Source organism: Oncorhynchus gorbuscha, linkage group LG05 (genome assembly GCF_021184085.1).
Source record: "Oncorhynchus gorbuscha isolate QuinsamMale2020 ecotype Even-year linkage group LG05, OgorEven_v1.0, whole genome shotgun sequence".
Classification (NCBI taxonomy): Eukaryota; Metazoa; Chordata; class Actinopteri; order Salmoniformes; family Salmonidae; genus Oncorhynchus; species Oncorhynchus gorbuscha.
Window position 1 is genome coordinate 85,760,997 of NC_060177.1, and position 24,739 is coordinate 85,785,735.

General features: G+C 43.1%; 1 protein-coding gene across 3 annotated transcripts in view; it reads right to left on the reverse strand.

Moving 5' to 3' along the window:
• ckap2l (cytoskeleton associated protein 2-like) overlaps window positions 1-24,739 on the reverse strand; it is a 40,402-nt gene that overhangs the window by 12,008 nt on the left and 3,655 nt on the right. The window contains exons 3-9 of one of the 3 annotated variants that reach the window (XR_006838931.1): window positions 24,388-24,448; window positions 22,520-24,057; window positions 21,887-22,085; window positions 16,793-16,892; window positions 10,619-10,774; window positions 10,206-10,266; window positions 4,338-4,419 (exon numbers count right to left, since the gene is read on the reverse strand). Coding sequence is in view for 2 of the 3 variants with exons in the window: in XM_046351401.1 (XP_046207357.1) it covers window positions 4,266-4,419; window positions 10,206-10,266; window positions 10,619-10,774; window positions 21,887-22,085; window positions 22,520-24,057; window positions 24,388-24,448 (2,169 nt within the window). In the remaining variant the exon portion in view is untranslated. Of the gene's footprint in view, window positions 1-4,265; window positions 4,420-10,126; window positions 10,267-10,618; window positions 10,775-16,792; window positions 16,893-21,886; window positions 22,086-22,519; window positions 24,058-24,387; window positions 24,449-24,739 lie in introns of those variants that run through there. The other 2 variants (XM_046351401.1, XM_046351402.1) reach the window with 2 other exon arrangements.

Below are 24,739 nucleotides of genomic sequence, written 5' to 3' on the forward strand. Positions count from 1 at the left end.
GGTTGATGTTGGGTGATTTGTGGGGCCAGGTCATCTGATGCAGCACTCCATCATTCTTGGTCAAATAGCCATTACACAGCCTGGAGGTGTGTTTTGGGTCATTGTCCTGCTGAAAAACAAATGATCGTCCCACTAAGGTGGGATGGCGTATCGCTGCAGAATGCTGTGGTAGCCATGCTGGTTAAGTGTGCCTTGAATTTTAAATAAATCCCTGGCAGTGTCACCAGCAAAGCGCCATCACACCACCTCCTCCATGCTTCACGGTGGGAACACACGAGGAGAGATCATCCGTTCACTGACTCTGCGTCTCACAAAGACATGGCAGTTAGAACCAAAAATATACAATTTGCACTCATCAGACCAAAGGACAGATTTCCACCGGTCTAATGTCCATTGCTCGTGTTTCTTGGCCCATGCAAATCTTTTCTTATTGCTGTCCTTTAGTAGTGGTTTCTCTTTGCAGCAATTTGACCACAAAGACTTGATTCAGGCAGTCTCCTCTGAACAGTTGATGTTGAGATGTGTCCTTTACTTGAACTCTGAAGCATTTACTTGGGCTGCAATTTCTTCAGGCTGTTAACTCTAACTTATCCTCTGCAGCTTCCTTTCCTGTGGCGGTCCTCATGAGAACCAGTTTCATTATAGCGCTTGATGGTTTTTGCAACAGCACTCTAAGTTTTAAACGTTTTTGAAATGTTCCAGATTAAAAAAGACATGGAGGTCAGTCAAAGTAATGATTGACTGTTGTTTCTCGTTGCCTATTTGAGCTGTTCTTGCTATAATTTGGACTTGGTCTTTTACCAAATAGGGCTATCTTCTGTATACCACCCCTACCCTGTCACAACACAACTGATTGGCTTGAATGCATTAAGAAGGAAAGAAATTCCACAAATTAACAAGGCACACCTGTTCATGTGCAAAGCTGTCAAAGGCAAAGTGTGGCTACTTTGAAGAATCTCAAATATATTTAGATTTGTTTAACACTTGTGGTTACATGATTCCACATGTTATTTCATGGTTTTGATGTCTTATTATTCTACGATGTAAAAATATGTAAAAAATTCAAACTCCTGTAATGAGTAGATGTGTCCTAACTTTTGACTGGTATTGTATATGGGTAATTTGTAAAAGCCAGGCACATTTAACAGTTAGGTTATTTATTATAGACCTAATTAATTTGGGGTTTGCCCACTCCACAATTTTCTTAGACATTAAGGCTAAGTCATATGTGCACAGGACTAGTAGTGGCGCGGCAGGGTAGCCTAGTGGTTAGAGCGTTGGACTAGTGACCGGAAGGTTGCAAGTTCAAATCCCTGAGCTGGCAAGGTACAAATCTGTCGTTCAGCCCCTGAACAGGCAGTTAACCCACTGTTCCTCAGCAGTCATTGAAAATAAGAATTTGTTCTTAACAGACTTGCCTAGTTAAATAAAGGTAAACTAAAAACTTTTTAAAAAAAAGTATTACAGGAGAATGTTGGTCATGCAATTATTACTCCAGAATGTCTGTTATTCCAGAGGACAATACAGACAGGATTCTTTTTTTCCGAAACCGCACCCTGTATTTATAATCATTTTCTCCAAGACAATTGACAGTTATGCCAGAAGCCTGGATTTGATCTTTCTGGGCATGAAGAGATTTCAACAAGTCCAGACAATAACAGGGCTACACTGATAACTCGAGTTCCCTAGTTTCCTTTCAATTGTGGAAGTGTGATCATAATCATTAGGATATTTTTGTGCTCTGCAGTAAAAAGTTGTCCCATAGCCTTCAGATGTGAGCTAAACGTACACTTTGCGTGCATTTTAAGGCTATGGATGAGAAAGTGAATACATAATTTCCAAACATTTAGGTAGGTTGTATGCTGCTTCGCAATCTATTAACAGCAAGGGTTACAGAATAGGCTATGGGTAACAGTTCGTTCTACAGAATAGGCTATGGGTAACAGTTCGTTCAATTTATCAAATCAATTATAGTTTTCTTGCTCAAACCGTGAGTAACACCTGTCAAACTCAGACATTTCTGTCAAAAACACAAGGATGTCGAGAGAACCTTTAGAGTTCACCCAAAGAAATGCAGGTTATTTTGGCTGGAATTGTTACTCCTGCCCTGTACAAATGACTGACATGGCAGATTCGGACGGGACTAAAATGACAGATGTGGTGTTTGTGCACATAATTAAAATCCCCAGACCACCCCCAGGAAAACTAATCCAGTCCGAATAGGTATTTAAAAGGAAAGGCAGTTTCCTCCGCCACATTGTTCTCAATCCCAATATGCTGGTTAATTCTGCTATTATGCACATAGTAACGGCACACTGAATATTATGTTTCTGAACCGTGGACAGCGACCAATACAAAGTGGGAGAAAGCGTATTATAAAATAATATTAGATTTTAGTGTTGCACCATTATTTTTACATAACCAAACACAATTTCAGTATCACGCTGTAAGAGTGATGACTGTGCCACCCCCGTGGCCTCCAATGGATTAGTCCAGAGACAGGCGCGACTCAGACAGGTGTCTTGTGCACAATGGGGAAAAAAATAAAAATAGCGACTGCTCGACTAAAGAAATCTTGGTCGACCAAGAGCCTATCGACCAAACAATCAAACCAGTTGACTAAATGGGGTCTGCCGCCTTGGAGAAACCAGTTAGACCTATCACTCACATCGGTAATCATGAAGTGCTTTGAGAGGCTGGTTATGGCAAACAACCCCATCATGCCTTACCTACTCCGATATGTATACTTACCCCCACAGATCCATTGATGGCATAATCTGAATTTCACTCCACACTGCCCTCACACAACTAGATAAGAGGAATACTCACGGTGCATTCGGAAAGTATTCAGGTCCCTTCCTTTTTCCGCATTTTGTTACTTTACAGCCTTATTCTATGAAATATATGTTCCTCAATCGACACACAACACCCCACAATGACCAAGCAAAAAAAGGTTGTCATTTTTTCATAATTTACTAAATTTAAACAACTAATTAAATACTGTATAAAACACCTTTATTTACATAAGTATTCAGAACCCTTGATATGAAACTCAAAACTGAGCTCAGGTTCATCCTGTTTCCATTGATCACCCTTGAGATGTTTCCACGACTTGGAGTCCACCTGTAGTATATTCAATTGATTGGACATGATTTGGAAAGCTACACATCTGTCTATATAAGATCCCACAGTTGACAGTGCATGTCAGAAAAAAAACAAGCCATGAGGTCGAAGGAATTGTCCATAGAGCTCCGAGACAGGATTGTGTCGAGGCACAGATCTGGGGATAGGAACTAAAAAAAGTATGTTCTGCAGCATTGACGGTCCCCAAGAACACAGTGGCCTTGATCATTCTTAAATGGAAGAAGTTTGGAACCACCAAGACTAGAGCTGGCTTTCCGGCCAAACCGAGCAATTGGGGAAGAAGGGCCTTGGTCAGTGAGGTGACCAAGAACCCGATGGTCACTCTGACAGAGCTCCAGAGTTCCTCTGTGGAGATGGGAGAACCTTCCAGAAGGACAACCATCTCTTCAGCAATCCACCAATCAGGCCTTTATGGTAAAGTGGCCAGACAAAAGCCACTCCTCAGTAAAAAGGCACGACAGCCCGCTTGGAGTTTGCCAAAAGGCAGCTAAAGGACTCTCTGACCATGATGAAACCAAGATTGAACTCTTTGGCCGGAATGCCAAGCGTCATGTCTGGAGGAAACCTGGCACATCCCTACGGTGAAGCATGGTGGTGGCGGCAGCATCATGCTGTGGGGCTCTTTTTCAGCAGCAAGGACATGGAGACTATTTAGACTTGAGGGAAAGATGAACAGAGGAAAGTACAGAGAGATCCTTGATGAAAACCTGCTTCAGGACAAGTCTTTGAATGTCCTTGAGTGGCCCAGCCAGAGCCCGGACTTGAAAATGATTAAACATCTCTGGAGATTCCTGAAAATAGCTGTGCAGTGATGCTCCCCATCCAACCTGACAGTTTGAGCGGATCTGCAGAGAAGAAGGGGTCTGAATACCTTCTGAATGCACTGTAGGTAAATTTCTACTTTTTGTAAGGTTTTAACACAGGCAAGCACCTGCCAGACTAGAGATACAAGTCTCTGCTTAAGGTAAAATGACTGTATATATAAACAAGTAATGGGGCTGCCTTTTTGTTTTTCAAATATCAGGTTGTAGCTTTAAAATGGTTGATGGTAACCCGGATCAGAGAAAGATCAAAACAGGAGGAAGAGGCCATAGGCAGTCAGGTCAGAGGTCATAGAGTACCCTGGAGTGGCGGTGATCTTGTACTTGACCACAGACGAGCCTCCTCGGTCACCACGGATCAGGGCTTTGACGGCTGTGGGTGTGGCCATGGGTTCTGGTGTAGAGTGAGGCTCCATAAAGTCATCCTGCTGCGCCGATGTTACGGGAGACTGACCTGGAAGTAGTAGCAATAAGAAGAAGAATGTTATAGTCACCTACTGAGATGTGTGCACACACAAGTCCCCTTTCAAATATATCCACCCACCTCTTCAGGATATCACAATGTCCTGGCGTCGTAAACTCATTCATGACACCACCACCGAAACTATATTCTATTTGATGGATTCTGACTTCTTAACTGGAAATATGAAATATACTGGAGAGGATTTTTTTTTTTTATTTAACCTAGGCAGGTCAGTTAAGAACAAATTCTTATTTTCAACGACGGCCTAGGAACAGTGGGGCAGAACGACAGATTTTTACCTTGTCAGCTCGGGGATTCGATCTAGCAACCTTCCGGTTACTGGCCCAACACTCTAACCACTAGCCTACCTGCCACCCCAATCAGTACTCCAATTAGTTGTCGGGTTGTAATTTGAAATACTTGCTACAAAAGAAGTGAATGGTTATCTGTAGGAGGAATGTATAAGGTGGAGTCAATTAAGGTTGGATATGAGCCAGGGCTTAGAATGTTACTGGGTAAGGGAAAGGCAATAACATGGCTGCGATCACTGATAAGGGTGGAGAGCTGTAGATTAGTGAGGAATGTGGGCTGAGCTCAGGTCACATTAAGAGAAGGAACAGTTTATTACCCACATCACTTTACAGCTTTATTGCTAGACAGGAAGATGTTTAGAGGGAAGAAGACTTCATCTAAATTAGGGGTATATTAGAGGTCGACCGATTATGATTTTTCAACGCAGATACAGATACCGATTAATTGGCCGATTTAAAAAAAAATGTATTTGTAATAATGACAATTACAACAATACTGAATGAACACAAATTTTAACTTAATATAATACATTATAAAATTAATTTAGCCTCAAATAAATAATGAAACATATTCCATTTGGTTTAAATAATGCAAAAACAAAGTGTTGGAGAAGTAAAAGTGCAATATGTGCCATGTCAGAAAGCTGACGTTTAAGTTCCTTGCTCAGAACATGAGAACATATGAAAGCAGATGGTTCCTTTTAACATCAGTCTTCAATATTCCCAGGTAAGAAGTTTTAGGTTGTAGTTATTATAGGAACTATAAGTCTATTTCTCTCTATACCATTTGTATTTCATATTCCTTTGACTATTGGATGTTCTTATAGGCACTTTAGTATTGCCAGTGTAACAGTATAGCTTCCGTACCTCTCCTCGCTCGAACCAGGAACACAACAACAGCCACCCTCGCAGCAGCGTTACATGCAGAGCAAGGGGAACAACCACTCCAAGTCTCAGAGTGAGTGATGTTTGAAACGCTATTAGCGCGCACACCGCTAACTAGCTAGCCATTTCACATCATATTGTTACACCAACCTAATCTCGGGAGTTGATAGGCTTGAAGTCATAAAGAGCAGAGCTGCTGGCAAAACGCACAAAAGTGCTGTTTGAACGAATGCTTATGAGCCTGCTGGTGCCTACCATCGCTCAGTCAGACTGCTCTATCAAATCATAGACTTAATTATAACATAACCCACAGAAATACAAGCCTTTGGTCATTAATATGGTCGAATCCGGAAACTATCATCTCAAAAACAAAACGTTTATTATTTCAGTGAAATACAGAACCGTTCTGTATTTTATCTAACAGGTGGCATCAATAAGTCTAAATATTCCTGTTACATTGCACAACCTTCAATGTTATGTCATAATTATGTAAAATTCTGGCAAATTAGTTTGCAATGAGCCAGGCTGCTCAAACTGTTGCATATACCCTGACTCTGCGTGCAATGAACGCAAGAGAAGTGACACAATTTCACCTGGTTAATATTGCCTGCTAACCTGGATTTCTTTTAGCTAAATATTCAGGTTTAAAAATATATATTTCTGTGTATTGATTTTAAGAAAGGCATTAGTGTTTATGGTTAGGTACTTGTTGGAGCAACGACAGTCCTTTTTCACGAATGAGCACTGCATCGATTATATGCAACGCAGGACACACTAGATAAACTAGTAATATCATCAACCATGTGTAGTTATAACTAGTGATTATGATTAAGTTTAATGCTAGCTTGCAACTTACCGTGGCGTCCTACTGCATTCGCGTAACAGGCAGTCTCCTCGTGGAGTGCAATGTAATCAGGTGGTTAGAGCGTTGGACTAGTTAACCGTAAGGTTGCAAGATTGTCAGCTCAGGGGTTCCAAGGTAAAAATCAGTCGTTCTGCCCCTGAACAGACAGTTAACCCACCGTTCCTAGGCCGTCATTGAAAATAAGAATGTGTTCTTAACTGACTTGCCTCGTTAAAAAAAAAAACATCTATTTAAATCGGCGTCCAAAATGACCAATTTCCGATTGTTATGAAAACGTGAAAATCGGCCATTCCGATTTAATCGGTCAACCTCTAGTATATATACACACACTTGTGCTGGTGGGAACATGCCTTGCTCTGACCAGCTGTCTGACCTGTTGGGTGAATAAACTTGGTTTGGGCTTTAATAATCATCTGTGAGTTTTTACACGGTTCATTTAGAACCTAACATACTATACGCTTGGAAAGTGGAGATATCATAGAACGTCAAAATGTATAAAATCGCTGGACACACCTTGCATTTTGGCAAGACACTGTCACACCTGCTAGCAAAGATATTTGTGGTGGCTAAATCACAGGAAATTGTGAAAGTATGTATTTCACCTGCGTTCTGGTAGAATGCATTCAGTTGTGCAACTGATAACTCTTTGTAACCCCTTTCCCTTTCTAGTCAGAACCTGTCCCAACTGACACAGGTTAAGACATTTAAGATGGAACATTGGTACACTGTGGGAGGTATGAAGGGCTGCACACTGTTTTTATGCTCCAAATTCACTGCTTTATTGACAACGTTTAGATTCTAAACGGATATAAATCTGTATGACCATATGTACCTCTATCACTGATAAACGACCCAGGGCCAATTGTGCGCCACCCTATGGGACTCCCAATCGGGGCCGGTTGTGAAACAGCCTGGAATCGATTCAGGGTGTCTGTAGTGACACCTCTTACACTGAGATGCAATGCCTTAGACTGCTGTGCCACTTGGGAGCCCAAAACTATGTGCAAAATGTGAATTGGTTTCCATACCCACCAACGGTTGTGACAAGAGGGAACACAGCTTCAACTGGAAGTGACTTTTTCATAGCAGGTTAGGATAATTAATGTGGCAGGTTAGGTGACTAAGGTTAATAATAGGAAAAGGATTAGGGTTAGCTAAAACATTCTCCTAACCTGCTACGAAATGTCACTTCTGGTCGTAGCTGTAATCCCTCGAGTCACAACCGTCGGTTGGGGCAGGTACCCTAGCGGTTAGGAACGTTGGGCCACTAATTGGGACAGAGAGGAGTCTTCAGAACAGGCAATCTACCTTATCCAGTTGTTGCCCTAGTGCAAACATCCAAGCCGGATAGGTTTACACTAGTTACAACAGCCATAAAATTGTAAATTGGTTATATCGGGGGAAGAAAATATGGAAAACAAAAATGTAATTTTTGTTCATCATTTTAGGTTAAGGTTAGGTTTTTAACATCAGATTTTAAGAAGATACATTTTTAGAAATAGGCAGAGTTAATGACTTTGTGGCTGTGGTAACCAGTGAAGATCAGACAACGTAGTAGCAAGCTAGCGAGCGAGATGGAGTTATTATTTTTTTTGAGTGCATTTCACAAGTGGCTAGTTTGCATCATCTACTTTCACAAAAATGTTTCCTTCAAACGTTGGTTTAGAATAGCGACAATTTCAAGTTCTCATAACAATCGGTAACAGGCCTTTTTGGACGGAGATTACATTGCAATCCACGAGGAAACTGCGTGGCAGGCTGACCACATGTTACGCGAGTGCAGGGTAAAAAGGACCTTGTGGCGACAAGGAGCCAAGGTAAGTTGCTAGCTAGCATTAAACTTATCTTATAAAAAACAATCAATATTAACATTATCACTAGTAAACTACACATGGTTAATGATATTACTAGGTTAACTAGCTAGTCCTGCATTGCATTTACATTACATTTAAGTCATTTAGCAGACGCTCTTATCCAGAGCGACTTACAAATATAAGTCAATGCGGTGCCTGTTAATTTTATCATCGAATCACAGCCTACTTCAACTTCGCCAAAGTGGTAAAAAATGTACCTGACAAACATCAACGCCTATCATAAAATCAATACACAGAACTATATTTTTTTAAACCTGCATATTTAGTTAAAATAAATTAATGTTAGCAGGAAATATTAACTAGAGAAATTGGGTCACTTCTCTTGCATTCAGTGCAAGCAGAGTCAGGGAATATGCAACAGTTTGGGTCGCCTGGCTCGTTGCGAACTGTGTGACCGAATTTCATTTCCCAGAATTGTACATAATTAGGACATAACATTGAAGGTTGTGCAATGTAACAGCAATATTTAGACGTAGGGTTGCCACCCGTTCGATAAAATGAAGAATAAACGTTTTGTTTTCGAAATGATAGTTTCCAGATTTTACCATATTAATGACCAAAGGCTCGTATTTCTGTGTTTATTATATTATAATTAAGTCTAGATTTGATAGAGCAGTCAGGCTGAGCGGTGGTAGACAGCAGCATGCTCATAAGCATTCATTCAAACAACACTTTACTGCGTTTGCAAGCAGCTCTTAGCAATGCTTGAGGCACAGCGCTGTTTATGACTTCAAGCCTATCAACTCCCGAGATTAGGCTGGCAATACTATAGTGCCTATAAGAACATCCAATATGAAATACAAATTGTAGAGAGAAATAGTCAACGCGTCATAATTCCTATAATAACTACAAACTAAAACTACTTAACTGGGAATATTGAAGAATTGGGAATATTGAACCACCAGCTTTCATATGTTATGAGCAAGAAACTTAAAAAAGAAAAAAAAGGGAAAAAAAGAAAAAAACAGCCCCAAAGCATGATGTTTCCACCCCCATGCTTCACAGTAGGTATGGTGTTCTTTGGATGCAACATTCTTTGTCCTCTTGGTCGACCTCTACTCCTGACACGAATAATAACAACGACGACATCCATACTTAACCCCTCTCAATGATATTATTCACTAGTAACACGAGTCAGAAACCTGCTCTCTTGTGAAATCAAACGTCTCGGTGCTTTCAGCAGATGTTCAGTAATTATGAACCACAGCTATTTACTGCATGTCTGGACACTTTCCCCCCCATTATTACTTTTCCCCCATAAATCCATGACGACAACATGATTAACATACGATAAGACTACTGGAACTGACTCAACACATGGAACAGCAAGGCAATAGCTATAATACATTCTTTTAGGATTTGAGCCTCAGTTGGATTCCTTCCACAAATCTTGACAGTGGAAAGAATATTTACTTCATATTTTCTATAACAGAAAATACAGCAGCAACTTGATTTGAACATTTTCAAGATGTGTGACCCTGGTACGGCCAACAGAAAGAGAAAGCCATGGACAGAGCAGTGTGTCTTCCTAGATCTACGTGCTGGTTTTGGCAGGAACAAAGTATCAAACAAGTGTAAAAACTGCCACATTAGTGAGACAGACCTTGTAGGGGCATGAAGTTTAGATGGGGAATCAAATGCAGACTGGTTCAAATTTCTATCTCAATTTGTCTTTCCTCACTTCCTTCTCAACCATATTGGAGAAGGTCCAAGGTCCCTCCCCTCTGACCTTCTCCAATACCTTTTGAGAAAGTGGCAAGGAGATAGGATGTGAGGAATCGAGATTAATCGAGACAGAGACACTTATTGGGGATGTTGCTGCCTTTCTAGTTTCCTCATTACCTTTTGTCTCTTCCTTCTTTTTCAGCATCTCAAACACAACAGTCCGCAGCTCGTCTACTGGCTGAAAGAGAGGAAATAGATGCCAAACCATCATATTGCTAGTTTAAATTAAATAGATACCAAAGTAGGCAGCTCTAAATTTAGTTTAGAGAATTCTTCAAAGGTCTAATCAAACACACACACACACAGAGCTAGAGAGAGAGGATTGATGTTGCTAGACTAAGATTCCCCATGGTGGGGAAGGAGAGAGAATGATAAAAGAAAAACAGAGCAGAGGGATGAGAGAGTAATTTTCACCTGTAGGAAGACTAGGCCTGCCTCCTCTAACAGGGGCAGCAGATAGAGAGGCATGGGGTATAGAGATGGAGAGGTATAGAGAGAGCGAGGGGTGAGGTAAAGGGAGTATGCTATACCTCTAACACCACTCGTACAGCCTCTTCAAACAGCGGCAGCACCTCCAGGTTGCCCTGGCGCTCCATCAGACGGGCCTGGCAGATCCAGTACTTGGAAAACTTCTCGGCCATGGGCACAGTGGACAGCATCTCCTGCACCTGGGAGGACTGGCAGCCCTATAGGGGGTGGGGGAAACAGTCAGAAACACAGAAAGTCAGACACCGGAGCAGTCAGTCAGACACAGGAGCAGTCAGTCAGACACAGGAGCAGTCAGAAACATAGATGGCGTCGATAGAGGGCAGCCGTGCTTCTAGCCCCTTGGCCACTCTACTTGCCTAATAATGTAGGAAATAATACAAAGTAAATACCGCAAATGTTGTGTTATTACATACAGCCCGGGAAGAACGTTTGGATATCAGAGCTAACTCACCATATATCTTATGTCCATATTCTTTATCCCCTTACACTTGTGTGTATAAGACAGTTTTAGAATTGTTAGTTAGATTACTTGTTGGTTATTACTGCATTGTCGGAACTAGAAGCACAAGCATTGCGCTACCCTCGCATCAACATCTGCTAACCATGTGTATGTGACTAATCAAATTTGAGGAGTACAACTTCCCAAATCTTATCCTTTGTTCAAAACCCCCCCAGGCAATTGAACTGATTCCAAAGGCTGATTCAAAACATTACCAGTGGAGAAGACGTACTCTAAGTAAACTTCTAGTCCCACTCAGGGGGCGTGCATACCACCCACAACTTCAGAGTATATTACGAAATGTTCAGTGTCTGGATAATAAAGTTGACGAGCTCAGGGTGAGGATTTCCTTCCAGAGAGACATCAGGGATTGCATCATACCGTGGATAGATGGGAGCAGTCGCGCGAGCCACCGCATTTAACCATGGCAAGGTGACTGGGAATATGGCCGAATACAAACAGTGGAATTATTCCCACTGTGATAAAACAGGCTAAACATCAGTATAGACAAAGCAGAGTCAGACACAGAAAAAGTCAGACACATTTAAGTCTGTTTACCCAAATCTTTAAGGCTGTTAACAAATTACACAAATATTAGGTGAGCTATTATCAGTAGCCTACAGCTAATGATGGCCTAATGTGCTATTCAGTAAAGGGGGGCCGTCAGGCAGACCAGGCTGGAAAGATGAGGGGTCAACCAACTCTTCTGTTTGGTCTCGAGGTTTACGGTGTGTGTTGGAAAAGATCAAACAACAGAAAGTAGTGAGGTTACGTCCAAATTATCTTGGCTTCCTCCCAAAGTATGCAAGTGTTCCCTTTCACTGACTTGAAAGGAAATTAATGGCTTCACAAATTTGGAAATAACCGCACACCTCCGGCGAAAGGAGATATCGTGACGCACACCTCCTTTCCAGGACAACCACAGGTCATGTTACTAGACTGGAAAACAGAGCAGAGACAACCATAGTCAGTTTACAATACCATGGGAACTTTTTTGAATGGTCTTCAAGCAACAAAAAAAAAACACAAAATGGCTAGTCACTTTCCCATCGCATTACTGTAAACAACTTAATGGCTTCAAAATTGCTACGGGAAACTATTTGTTATTGCTTCCATGTGAACTTGAGGAAGTTCTATTCATGCCAGGGCTGGGAATTTCCAGGTACCTAACAATACTATACTTATCCCAATTATATTACATGTTCCAAACATATTGCTCACCATATGTCTGCTGCAAAGGGACAAGAGAGCCATGAGAAAACGACTTTTGATAAGTCATGGAAAGAAGTGCTGAAAAGAAAATGGGCTCACTATTTAAAAAGATAATGGAGAACAAGCTATGAAGGAAACATTTTGGTGAAGGTACAGCCAACTAGCGCAAAAAACATATTGAAATATATAACCAAATTGATCATTTATGGATCATGTTCCCCCTCACTAATCTTGCTACGAGAAATTAAAATCGCACACCTCACACACAAAATTCCTCCATGGCAAAAAAACCAAGGAGAAGTCCATCAGGTGACGTTAGTAGCCCTAGGTTATGTAAAATCTGCAAAATAATAAACAGCCCTTTTTCAGGACCCTGTCTTTCAAAGATAATTAGTATAAATCCAAATAGCTTCACAGATCTTCATTGTTTATTTTATTTTTTATTTAACTAGGCAAGTCAGTTAAGAACAAATTCTTATTTTCAATGACAGCCTAGGAACAGTGGGTTAACTGCCTGTTCAGGGGCAGAATGACAGATTTGTACCTTGTCAGCTCAGGGATTTGAACTTGCAACCTTCCGGTTACTAGTCCAACGCTCTAACCACTAGGCTACCATGCCTACTTGTTAATGCACTAATAGCTTACAGACGGTAGTCAATTAAGGTCACAGTTATGAAAATGTAGGACACTAAAGAGGCCTTTCTACTGACTCTGAAAAACACCTAAAGAAAGATGCCCAGGGTCCTTACTCATCTGCGTGAACGTGCCTTAGGCATGCTGCAAGGAGGCATGAGGACCGCAGATGTGGCCAGGGCAATAAATTGAACTTCTACTTTTAAAAATCCACCTCTCTAAAAACAAGTCTCTCACCGTTGCCGCCTGCTATAGACCACCCTCTGCCCCCAGCTGTGCTTTGGACACCATATGTGAACAGATTAGAGGTCGACCGATTAATCGGAATGGCCGATTAATTCGGCCCGATTTCAAGTCTTCATAACAATTGGAAATCTGTATTTTTGGGCGCCGATATCCGATTTTAAGATTTTTTTTTATACCTTTTATTTAACTAGGCAAGTCAGTTAAGAACAGATTCTCATTTTCAATGACTGCCTAGGAACTGTGGGTTCACTGCCTTGTTCAGGGGCAGAACGACAGATTTTCACCATGTCAGCTCAGGGGTTCCAATCTTGCAACCGCAGTTATCTAGTCCAACGCTCTAACCATTGCACTCCACGAGTAGCCTGCCTGTTACGCGAATGTAGTAGAAGCCAAGGTAAATTGCTAGCTAACATTAAACTTATCTTATAAAAAACAATCAATCATAATCACTAGTTAAAACTACTTATCCAGTTTAGCAGGCAATATTAACCAGGTGAAATTGTGTCATTTCTCTTGCGTTCATTGCACGCAGAGTCAGGGTATATGCAACAGTTTGGGCTGCCTGGCTCATTGTGAACTAATTTGCCAGAATTTTACGTAATTATGACATAACATTGAAGGTTGTGCAATGTAACAAGAATATTTAGACTTAGGGATGCCACCCGTTAGGTAAAATACGGAACGGTTCCGTATTTCACTGAAATAATAAACGTTTTGTTTTTGAAATTATAGTTTCCGGACCATATGAATGACCAAAGGCTCGTATTCCTGTGTGTTATTATGTTATAATTAAGTCCATGATTTGATAGAGCAGTCTGACTGAGCGATGGTAGGCAGCAGCAGGCTTGTAAGCATTCATTCAAACAGCACTTTTGTGTGTTTTGCCAGCAGCTCTTCGCAAGCACAGTGCTGTTTATGACTTCAAGCCTATCAGCCTAATGGCTGGTGTAACCGACGTGAAATGGCTAGCTAGTTAGCGGGGTGCGCGCTAATATCGTTTCAAACGTCACTCGCTTTTAGATTTGGAGTAGTTATTCCCCTTGTGCTGCAGGGCCACGGCTTTTGTGGAGCGATGGGTAACGATGCTTCAAGTGTGGCTGTTGTCTTTGTGTTCCTGGTTCGAGCCCAGGGAGGTGCGAGGCGAGGGAAGGAAGCTATACCAGCGTACACCTCATTTGGCCGCCTTTCGTTCCAGTACTCTGCTGCCTGTGACTGGAACGAACTGCAAAAATCGCTGAAGTTGGAGACTTTTATCTCCCTCACCAACTTCAAACATCAGCTATCCGATCAGCTAACCGACCGCTGCAGCTGTACATAGTCTATTGGTAAATAGCCCACCCATTTTCACCTACCTCATCCCCATACTGTTTTTATACTGTTTTTTTTTTTTTTTTTTACTTTTCTGCTCTTTTGCACACCAATATCTCTACCTGTACATGACCATCTGATCATTTATCACTCCAGTGTTAATCTGCAAAATTGTATTATTCGCCTACCTCCTCATGCCTTTTGCACACATTGTATATAGACTGCCTTTTTTTTTTTTCCTACTGTGTTATTGACTTGTTAATTGTTTACTCCATGTGTAACTCTGTGTTGTCTGTTCACACTGCTATGCTTTATTTTGGCCAGGTCGCAGTTGCAAATGAGAACTTGTTCTCAACTAGCCTACCTGGTTAAATAAAGGTGAAAAATAAAAATAAAAATACAATTACACTGGCAATACTAAAGTGTCTATAAGAACATCCAATATTGAAGACGGATGTTGTGACGACCATCCCACTCTGTCTGCCTTATTCTCTCTTTGTTGTTTCCTTATTAGGATGCCGTTGGGCGGAGTTGGGAGGGTCGTCAGCTACATGGGAAACACCTGGGCCCGGTGTCTCCCAGGATAAATACACCACTTCCCCATTCATGGAGGAGACGCTCTCCATGCAGACACCTTTATAGATTTTGTGTTTCTTGGTGGTTTTTGAGTTGTTTGCTTTAGCATCTTTTCAACACCCTGCATTATCACATTCATGCAAGCAAAACACTCACTTACACTACTGATTACACACACCATTGTTTATTTTTCTTAGTTGCTTTAGTTAATAAATATATATTTTGTTACGCCTTATCTCCACGTTGTCTCCCTTTTGTTAACGGGCTTTGAGCCGGTTCGTGACAATGTGAAAAGGAACCACCAGCTTTCATATGTTCTCATGTTCTGAGCAAAGTACTTAAACGTTAGCTTTCTTACATGGCACATATTGCACTTTTACTTCTCCAACACTTTGTTTTTGCATTATTTAAACCAAATTTAACATGTTTATTTATTTGTGGCTAAATTTATTTTATTGATGTGTTATATTAAGTTAAAATAAGTGTTCATTCAGTATTGATGTAATTGTCATTATTACAGATAAATACATTTGAAAAATAAAAAAATTGTTCGATTAATCGGTATCAGCTTTTTTTTTTGGGTCCTCCAATAATCGGTATAAAAATTTTAAAAACATAAATCGGTCGACCTCTACTACAGAGCTATATCTATCCCACCCTGCCTTTCTAAGGTCTTCGAAAGCCAATTTAACAAACAGATTACCGAACATTTCGAATACCACTGCACCTTCTCCACTATGCAATCTGGTTTCAGAGCTGGTCATGGGTGCACCTCAGCCACGCTCAAGGTCCTAAATGATATCTTAACCGCCATCGATAAGAAACATTACTATGCAGCCGTATTCATTGACCTGGCCAAGGCTTTCGACTCTGTCAATCACCACATCCTCATCGGCAGACTCGATAGCCTTGGTTTCTCAAATGATTTCCTTGCCTGGTTCATCAACTACTTCTCTGATAGAGTTCAGTGTGTCAAATCGGAGGGCCTGTTTTCGTCCAGTCTCTCTGGGGGTGCCACAGGGTTCAATTCTTGGACCGACTCTTCTCTGTATTCATCAATGATGTCGCTCTTGCTGCTGGTGAGTCTCTGATCCACCTCTATGCAGATGACACCATTCTGTATACTTCTGGCCCTTCTTTGGACACTGTTAACAACCCTCCAGACGAGCTTCAATGCCATACAACTCGACTTCCGTGGCCTCCAATTGCTCTTAAATACAAGTAAAACTAAATGCATGCTCTTCAACCGATCGCTGCCTGCACCTGCCCGCCCGTCCAACATCACTACTCTGGACGGTTCGGACTTAGAATATGTGGACAACTACAAATACCTAGGTGTCTGGTTAGACTGTAAACTCTCCTTCCAGACTCACATCAAACACCTCCAATCCAAAGTTAAATCTAGAATTGGCTTCCTATTTCGCAGCAAAGCATCCTTCACTCATGCTGCCAAATATACCCTTGTAAAACTAACCATCCTACCAATCCTCGACTTTGGCGATGTCATTTACAAAATAGCCTCCAGCACTCTATTCAACAAATTGGATGCAGGTTATCACAGTGCCATCCGTTTTGTCACCAAAGCCCCATATACTACCCACCACTGCGACCTGTAAGCTCTCGTTGGCTGGCCCTCACTTCATACTCGTCACCAAACCCACTGGCTCCAGGTCATCTACAAGACCCTGCTAGGTCAAGTCCCCCCTTATCTCAGCTTGCTGGTCACCATAGCAGCACCCACCTGTAGCACGCGCTCGCTCCAGCAGGTATATCTCTCTGGTCACCCCCAGAACCAACTCTTCCTCTGGCTGCCTCTCCTTCCAGTTCTCTGCTGCCAATGACTGGAAAGAAGTACAAAAATCTCTGAAACTGGAAACACTTCTCCCTCACCAGCTCACAGATTAATGCACCTGTACATAGCCCATCTATAATTTATCCCCAATAGCTACCTCTTTCCCTACTGTATTTATTTATTTTGCACCCCATTATTTCTCTCTCTACTTTGCACATTCTTCCACTGCAAATCTACCATTCCAGTGTTTTACTTGCTATATTTTATTTACTTTGCCACCATGGCCTTTTTTCCCCTTACTTCCCTTATCTCACATTGTATATAGACATATTTTTCTACTGTATTATTGACTGTATGTTTGTTTTACTCCACTGTGTTGTTGTATGTGTCGAACTGCTTTGCTTTGTCTTGGCCCGGACGCAATTGTAAATGAGAACTTGTTCTCAACTTGCCTACCTGGTTAAATAAAGCTGAAATAATAATAATATATATTTTTTTATGTCCGCACTGTGACGCCTAAGACAGCGCTACAGGGAGACAGTGGCTGACCACGTAACAACACCTGCACAGGATTGGTACATCCGAACACCACACCTGCGGGACAGCTACAGAATGGCATCAACAACTACTTTAGTTACACCAGGAATGCACAATGCCTCCATCAGTGCTCAGACTGTCTGCAATAGGCTGAGAGAGGCTGGACTGAGGGCTTGTAGGCCTGTTGTAAGACAGGTCCTCACCAGACATCATCGGCAACAACGTCGCTGGACCGGACAGACTGGCAAAAAGTGCTCTTCACTGACGAGTTTTGTCTCACCAGGGTTGATGGTTGGATTTGCGTTTATCGTCGAAGGAATGAGCGTTACACCGAGGCCTGTACTCTGGAGCGGGATCGATTGGGAGGTGGAGGGTCCGTCATGGTCTGGGGCGGTGTGTCACAGCATCATCGGACTGAGCTTGTTGTCATTGCAGGCAATCTCAACGCTGTGTGTTACAGGGAAGACATCATCCTCCCTCATGTGGTACCCTTCCTGCAGGTTCATCCTGACATGACCCTCCAGCATGACAATGCCACCAGACATACTGCTCGTTCTGTGTGTGATTTCCTGCAAGACAGGAATGTCTGTTCTACCATGGCCAGCAAAGAGCCAGGATCTCAATCCCATTGAGCATGTCTGGGACCTGTTGGATTGGAGGGTGAGGGCTAGGGCCATTCCTCCCAGAAATGTCCGGGAACTTGCAGGTGCCTTGGTGGAAGAGTGGGGTAACATCTCACAGCAAGAACTGGCAAATCTGGTGCAGTCCATGAGGAGATGCACTGCAGTACTTAATGCAGCTGGTGGCCACACCAGATACTGACTGTTACTTTTGATTTTGACCCCCTTTGTGCAGGGTCACATTAATCCATTTGTTAGTCACATGTCTGTGGAACTTGTTCAGTTTATGTCTCAGATGTTGAATCTTGTTATGTTCATACAAATATTTACACACATCAAGTTTCCTGAAAATAAACGCAGTTGACAGTGAGAGGACGTTTCTTCTTTTGCTGAGTTTATATAGAAATATAGGCCTAAGTAAGTTACTGTTTGAAGACTTAACAGGACGCGTTCTTAGGCCTACAGCTCGAAGGGGTGGTTATACAAGGCTGCTATACAAAGCCTACTAATGATAACGACATTACTTATTAATATTTACATGTTAAGTTTCCTGAAAATAAACGCAGTTGACAATGAGAGGATGTTTCTTTTTTTGTTGAGTTTACGTACATGTCTTACACAACCTGGAAGAGTTGCACCACAAATGAATAGCACCTGCGGAACAATATACCTGTTCCGTCAAGTGTCTTGCTCTCGTAGTGAAGGCAGAGGCTGTGTTCCAAATGTCACCCTATGCCCTACATCAGTGGTTCTCTACTAACCACACCCGACTCACTGAATCACCAAGGTGAGCCATTTGGCGACAGCAAAATTGCGAAACATCTGTGGGTCCCTAAGGAAAGGGTAGAGAACCACCGCACTAAGTAGTGCACTACTTTTGACCAAAGCCCTGTCTGTTTTACTAGGCCATTATTCCCTGAATAATAGAAACTACATCATCTGACCTGACCATGTGTTGGACTAATGGCGACACACAAAGCACACAACACACAAAGCAACTGGCCAAGCAACCTCGAACCACATTGTGTAAGAAGGGCTGCGTCTACATTCAGCTGCTGTGCTGGTCTCTTCCACTGAAATGCACCACCCCATCGGTCCCAGAGGAATGTCACAGAAGGGATCCAGTAACAGTCACTCATCCAGAGCGACTTACAGTAGTGAGGGCATATATTATTGTACTGGTACCCCGTGGGAATTGAACCAACAACCGTTGCAAGTGCAATGTTTTACCAACTGAGACACACGGGACGTGGTCTAGACTGGACGTTAGACAGGCAGAACAGTAACTGGAAAAGCAGTGGAAACTAGAGGTCGACAAATTATAATTTTTAAAAGCCGATGCCGATTATTGGAGTACCATAAAAGCCGATACCGATTAAATCGGCAGATTTTTTTTACATTTGTAATAATGACAATAACAACAATACTGAATTAACACTTATTTTAACTTAATATAATACATCAATAAAATCAATTTAGCCTCAAGTAAATAATGAAACATGTTCAATTTGGTTTAAATAATGCAAAAACAAAAGTGTTGGAGAAGAAAGTAATATGTGCCATGTAAGAAAGCTAAAGTTTCAGTTCCTTGCTCAGAACATGAGAACATATGAAAGCTGGTGGTTCCTTTTAACATGAGTCTTCAATATTCCCAGTTAAGAAGTTTTAGGTTGTAGTTATTATAGGAATTATAGGACCATTTCCCTCTATACCATTTGTATTTCATTAACCTTTGACTATTGGATGTTCTTATGGGCACTTTAGTATTGCCAGTGTAACAGTATAGCTTCCATCCCTCTCCTCCCTGGGCTCGAACCAGCAACACAACGACAATTAGGGCGTGCTAACTGGCCAACCATTTCACTTCGGTTACACGAGCCTCATCTTGAGAGTTGATAGGCTTGAAGTCATAAACAGCGCAATGCTTGACGCACAACGAAGAGCTGCTGGCAAAACGCATGAAAGTGCTGTTTGAATGAATGTTTACGCGCCTGCTTCTGCCTACCACCGCTCAGTCAGATACTTAGAAATTTGTATGCTTGTATCCTCAGTCAGATTATATGCAACGCAGGACACGCTAGATAATATCTAGTAATATCATCAACCATGTGTAGTTAACTAGTGATTATGATCGATTGTTTTTTATAAGATAAGTTTAATGCTAGCTAGCAACTTACCTTGGCTTACTGCATTCGCATAACAGGCAGCCTCCTTGTGGAGTGCAATGAGAGAGAGGCAGGTCGTTATTGTGTTGGACTAGTTAAGGTTGCAAGATTGGATCCCCCGAGCTGACATGGTGAAAATCTGTCATTCTGCCCCTGAACAAGGCAGTTAACCCACTGTTCCTAGGCCGTCATTGAAAATAAGAATGTGTTCTTAACTGACTGGCCTAGTTAAATAAAAAACAAATGAGCAAAATCGGCGCCCATAAATACAGATTTCCGATTGTAATGAAAAGTTGAAATAGGCCCTAATTAATCGGCCATTCCAATTAATCGGTCGACCTCTAGTGGAAACACACTGGTTGCTGGTATGAGAAAGCTAACAGAATTTCTACAGGGTTCATATAGACAGTGGCAAGTCAAATTCAAGGACAAAAATTATACAAAAAATGCAATAGTTCCTACTTGCCACCAGATGGCATTTCCCCATGAAGAAATGAACCTAGTATTCATCACTCCCTTACAAGTTCTACTCAACAACATGTACATGAGGGGTAAAGTCAGTACTGATGATTTTGTCATTTGAGTAGTGATGATGAGAGTTTAGGGATATTACCTATTCACATTCTTCTGTAGCTCAGTTGGTAGAGCATGGCGCTTGTAACGCCAGGGTAGTGGGTTCGATCCCCGGGACCACCCATACGTAGAATGTATGCACACATGACTGTAAGTCGCTTTGGATAAAAGCGTCTGCTAAATGGCATATATTATATTATTATTATACATTACTACACAATTCTATTTAATTACTATTTTTAATGGGAATTTGGTAATCTACTACTTAATAGCTACGAAAAAGTGTCTTGCTGACGACTGGCAGCTTTAGTGTTGCCGGTCGGGAGAATGTGCGGGTGGGCTGAGTGAGGTGGGCTGAGTGTTGCCGGTCGGGAGAATGTGCGGGTGGGCTGAGTGAGGTGGGCTGAGTGTTGCCGGTCGGGTGAATGTGAGGGTGGGCTTAGTGTTGCCGGTCAGGAGAATGTGCGGGTGGGCTGAGTGAGGGGGGCTGAGTGAGGTGGGGCTGAGTCAGGGGGCTGAGTGAGGTGGGGCTGAGTGAGGTGGGGCTGAGTGAGGGGGCTGAGTGAGGGGGCTGAGTGAGGGGGGCTGAGTGAGGTGGGGCTGAGTGAGGTGGGGCTGAGTGAGGTGGGGCTGAGTGAGGGGGCTGAGTCAGGGGGCTGAGTGAGGTGGGGCTGAGTGAGGTGGGGCTGAGTGAGGGGGGCTGAGTGAGGTGGGGCTGAGTGAGGGGGCTGAGTGAGGGGGCTGAGTGAGGGGGGCTGAGTGAGGGGGGCTGAGTGAGGGGGGCTGAGTGAGGGAAAACGCGATGTGAACAGCCACAACGCCAACAGAGCAACAATCAACCCCCCCAGTTGTTATTGATTTATTTTACCTTTATTTAACCAGGCAAGTCAGTTAAGAACAAATTCTTATTTTTCAATGACGGCCTAGGAACAGTGGGTTAACTGCCTGTTCAGGGGCAGAAGGACAGATTTGTACCTTGTCAGCTCGGGGATTTGAAGCTCGGGGATTTGAGTGACTTGCGGTTACCCCAAGTCACTCAACCAGCCTGAAGACGGCTCCAGGCAGATCACAATTGACAGTTGATTAGTCATACATTTTCAACTCCTGTCAATTCATGTAATCTAACCCAACCCATTCCTCTACCACACCTCATTCAGCAGTTTGATGCAGTCAGCCAGGCACCGGTCCACAGCTTCAACCAGAGACCTGGCCTCAACTTCCTCCTCCATACCGTCCCAGTAAGCCTGAGGAATGGCCAAGGTGCGCCGCACCCGAGGAGGCCTCACCGGCATGGGGGGACGCTTGTAGGAGATGCCCCTGTTCTCACGCCATTCCTGGAGCTTCTGCCTGAAGACACACACAGAGTGGAATATAAGGTTGTTCAGTAAAATGTTGGGGTAAAGTCAGATGTTTGTAGTCCAATTCAACCACAATATTAAATGAGGTGCTGGGTGGAAAGAATATGGTGGTATAATGGAAAAGACCCAGCACATTCACATGCTACGATACCAACACACATACCTTTTACTGAAGTGAAATGACAATGTTATCTTGGTGTTATTTTGTTATTTCAACAAACAAAATCACAGTAGTTATGTGCACTGTGTAATTCAAGGCCTTATAAAAAAATAATAAAAAATTCAACCAGTCTAGAGTTTAATATTTTAAGACTTCAAGTTGTTCTGTATAAGATTGTCTGCTAAAATCACAAAAATTGAAATTTACCTTATTCTACCTCCTAGTACTTATCTAATTGACAATAAAAAAATTAAAAAACTGACATTCTCTCTTCCTGGGCAGCTGTCATCTTCCTGCGACCCTCGGTCTTGGGCACGACCCTGGCCTGGTCTCTGGGTGTCTTAAGGCCAACACCAGCCTCCCACCCCACCTCCTCCTGGCCATGGCTGGACTTTTTGGCAGAGCGAGGCACCGTCTGGGGGATCCACACACCACTTGCTGTGCTGCTGTGAGGCCTAGGCCAACACGCCGGAGATGTTGATGAGGGCGATAGAGCATTGGGTTCATTCTTGGTGTCGGTGTCTGCCGACCCGCTCTCCATGTCTCGGTTTTCCTCGGCGCTGCTTTTCTGTCCCATCGCAGCCACAGCTGCATGCATGGCCCTACTCAGAGCCGTGTTCTGCCATTGGCTTCCTGTTATCCCGGTGGAGGCTCGAGAGGCAGCCTTCCATATCCGAGTGCTGGCTCCTGCTCCTCTAGCCTCGGCCCTGTGCTGTGATCCAGCCCTCTGAATATCACCTGGCTTCGAAGCTGCAGTCTTGTGCCCAGGACCAGCAGGGCCTTGGATGATGGGTTTAGGTCCAGTGACAGGTTGTTTCTGCCCTGCTGGTTTACTGGATCTCTCTGGGAGTGGTTTGGAATCAGTCCTGCTCACAGCTTGGCTCCTCCTTTGCCCATTGTCCGCAGCCAAGGCAGTTGTCCTCTGGTTAGTCTCACTCACGCCAGTGAAGGGATTTGTTCTCCTCTGAGTAGTAACTGGTGGCTTTTGGGTCACAGCTGGGACTGGGCTGGTGCTTGGGCATGCTCTGTTCAAGACCAGGGGGGTGAAGGAGACTGATGCTGGAGCAGGGACGGTGGTGCTTCTAGGCTGCATCTGGACAGACACAAGACTTGTCTTGGTTTTAACCAATGTGCTCGGACTCATTCTGGCACTACCGGTGTTGGGCCGCGTGCCGGCTGTGTTGGGCCGCGTCCCGGCTGTGTTGGGCCGCGTGCCGGCTGTGTTGGGCCGCGTGCCGGCTGTGTTGGGCCGCGTGCCGGCTGTGTTGGGCCGCGTGCCGGCTGTGTTGGGCCGCGTGCCGGCTGTGTTGGGCCGCGTGCCGGCTGTGTTGGGCCGCGTGCCGACTGTGTGGAGAGTGTTAGCGGGTTTCCCAGTAATATTTGACTTTGGTCTGGTTGTGTTGGCTGAATGTGTTCTACCAGCGCTTGCCAGGGGTATGGCTGAGCTAGGGCGTGTGTTGCCGACTTTAACTGTTGGATTAGGCTGGGGTCTGGGTTGGTTGGTGGTGCCTGGGCATCTTTTGGTAGGGACAGTGGATTGTGATCTGGCTGGAGCCGTCTTCAGGCTGGTTGAGTGACTTGGGGCAACCGCAGAAGGCTTTGTAATGCCTTTGAGCACGTTGAGACGTGCGGTACTCGATGTTGCAGAGAGGAGACCGTTGGCGGAGCTCTGTTTGTTGGTGGTACTGCAGAAGGTGCCTGTGGTTTGGGAAACGGCGTTGGCCATCAGAGGTTGAACCTTCACCACTCTCTTTTTCATCTTGAGAGCATTTGGACCCCGGTTCTCTTTTCCCGGGTCCAGCTGTAATTACAAAACAATATCAGTTGATATAGTTCGTAACTATTTCCTGCTTAAAGACACCTCAACGTGTCAGTTAAAAAGTATTTTAGATGTCACTTAACAGATGCAGTAGTGAGTACACACTTCTTAATTTAAAAAATGTCCATACTGGTCCCTCGTTGGAATCAAAACCACAAACCTGACATTGCAAGCGCCGTGTCCAATCAAATGAGCCACACGGTACCTACTATAATTGAAGCCTCACTATATAATTGATAGTGAGCAAACTGCCAGGTTTGCTTTGCGAGAGATGGTGTCAAGGAGAGGAAAGTGATTGGCTACAATACTTACATCATCCTTCACGGTAGACATGGTGATCTGCTTTGCTTTAACGGCATCTCGAAGATAAGGTCTGAAATCAGTCAAGTGTGATGGGACATTATTTACAAAAGACTATGGATAAAACATATTGCAACTAGTTAATACTAGGTCTTTCACTTGCTGCAATACAATACCAAGTCTAGAAAAACAGGGCAATTCAAGAGGGAGCACCAAAATGAATGTGAAAACGTCATTCTCGTTGCCTGATGTCATTATAAATTACATATAATTCATAGAATTTATTTATCAAGCCCTTTTTTTCTCCTTTTACATCAGCCGATGTCCCAAAGTGCCAATAATCATTAGATTATAATATTGTAGA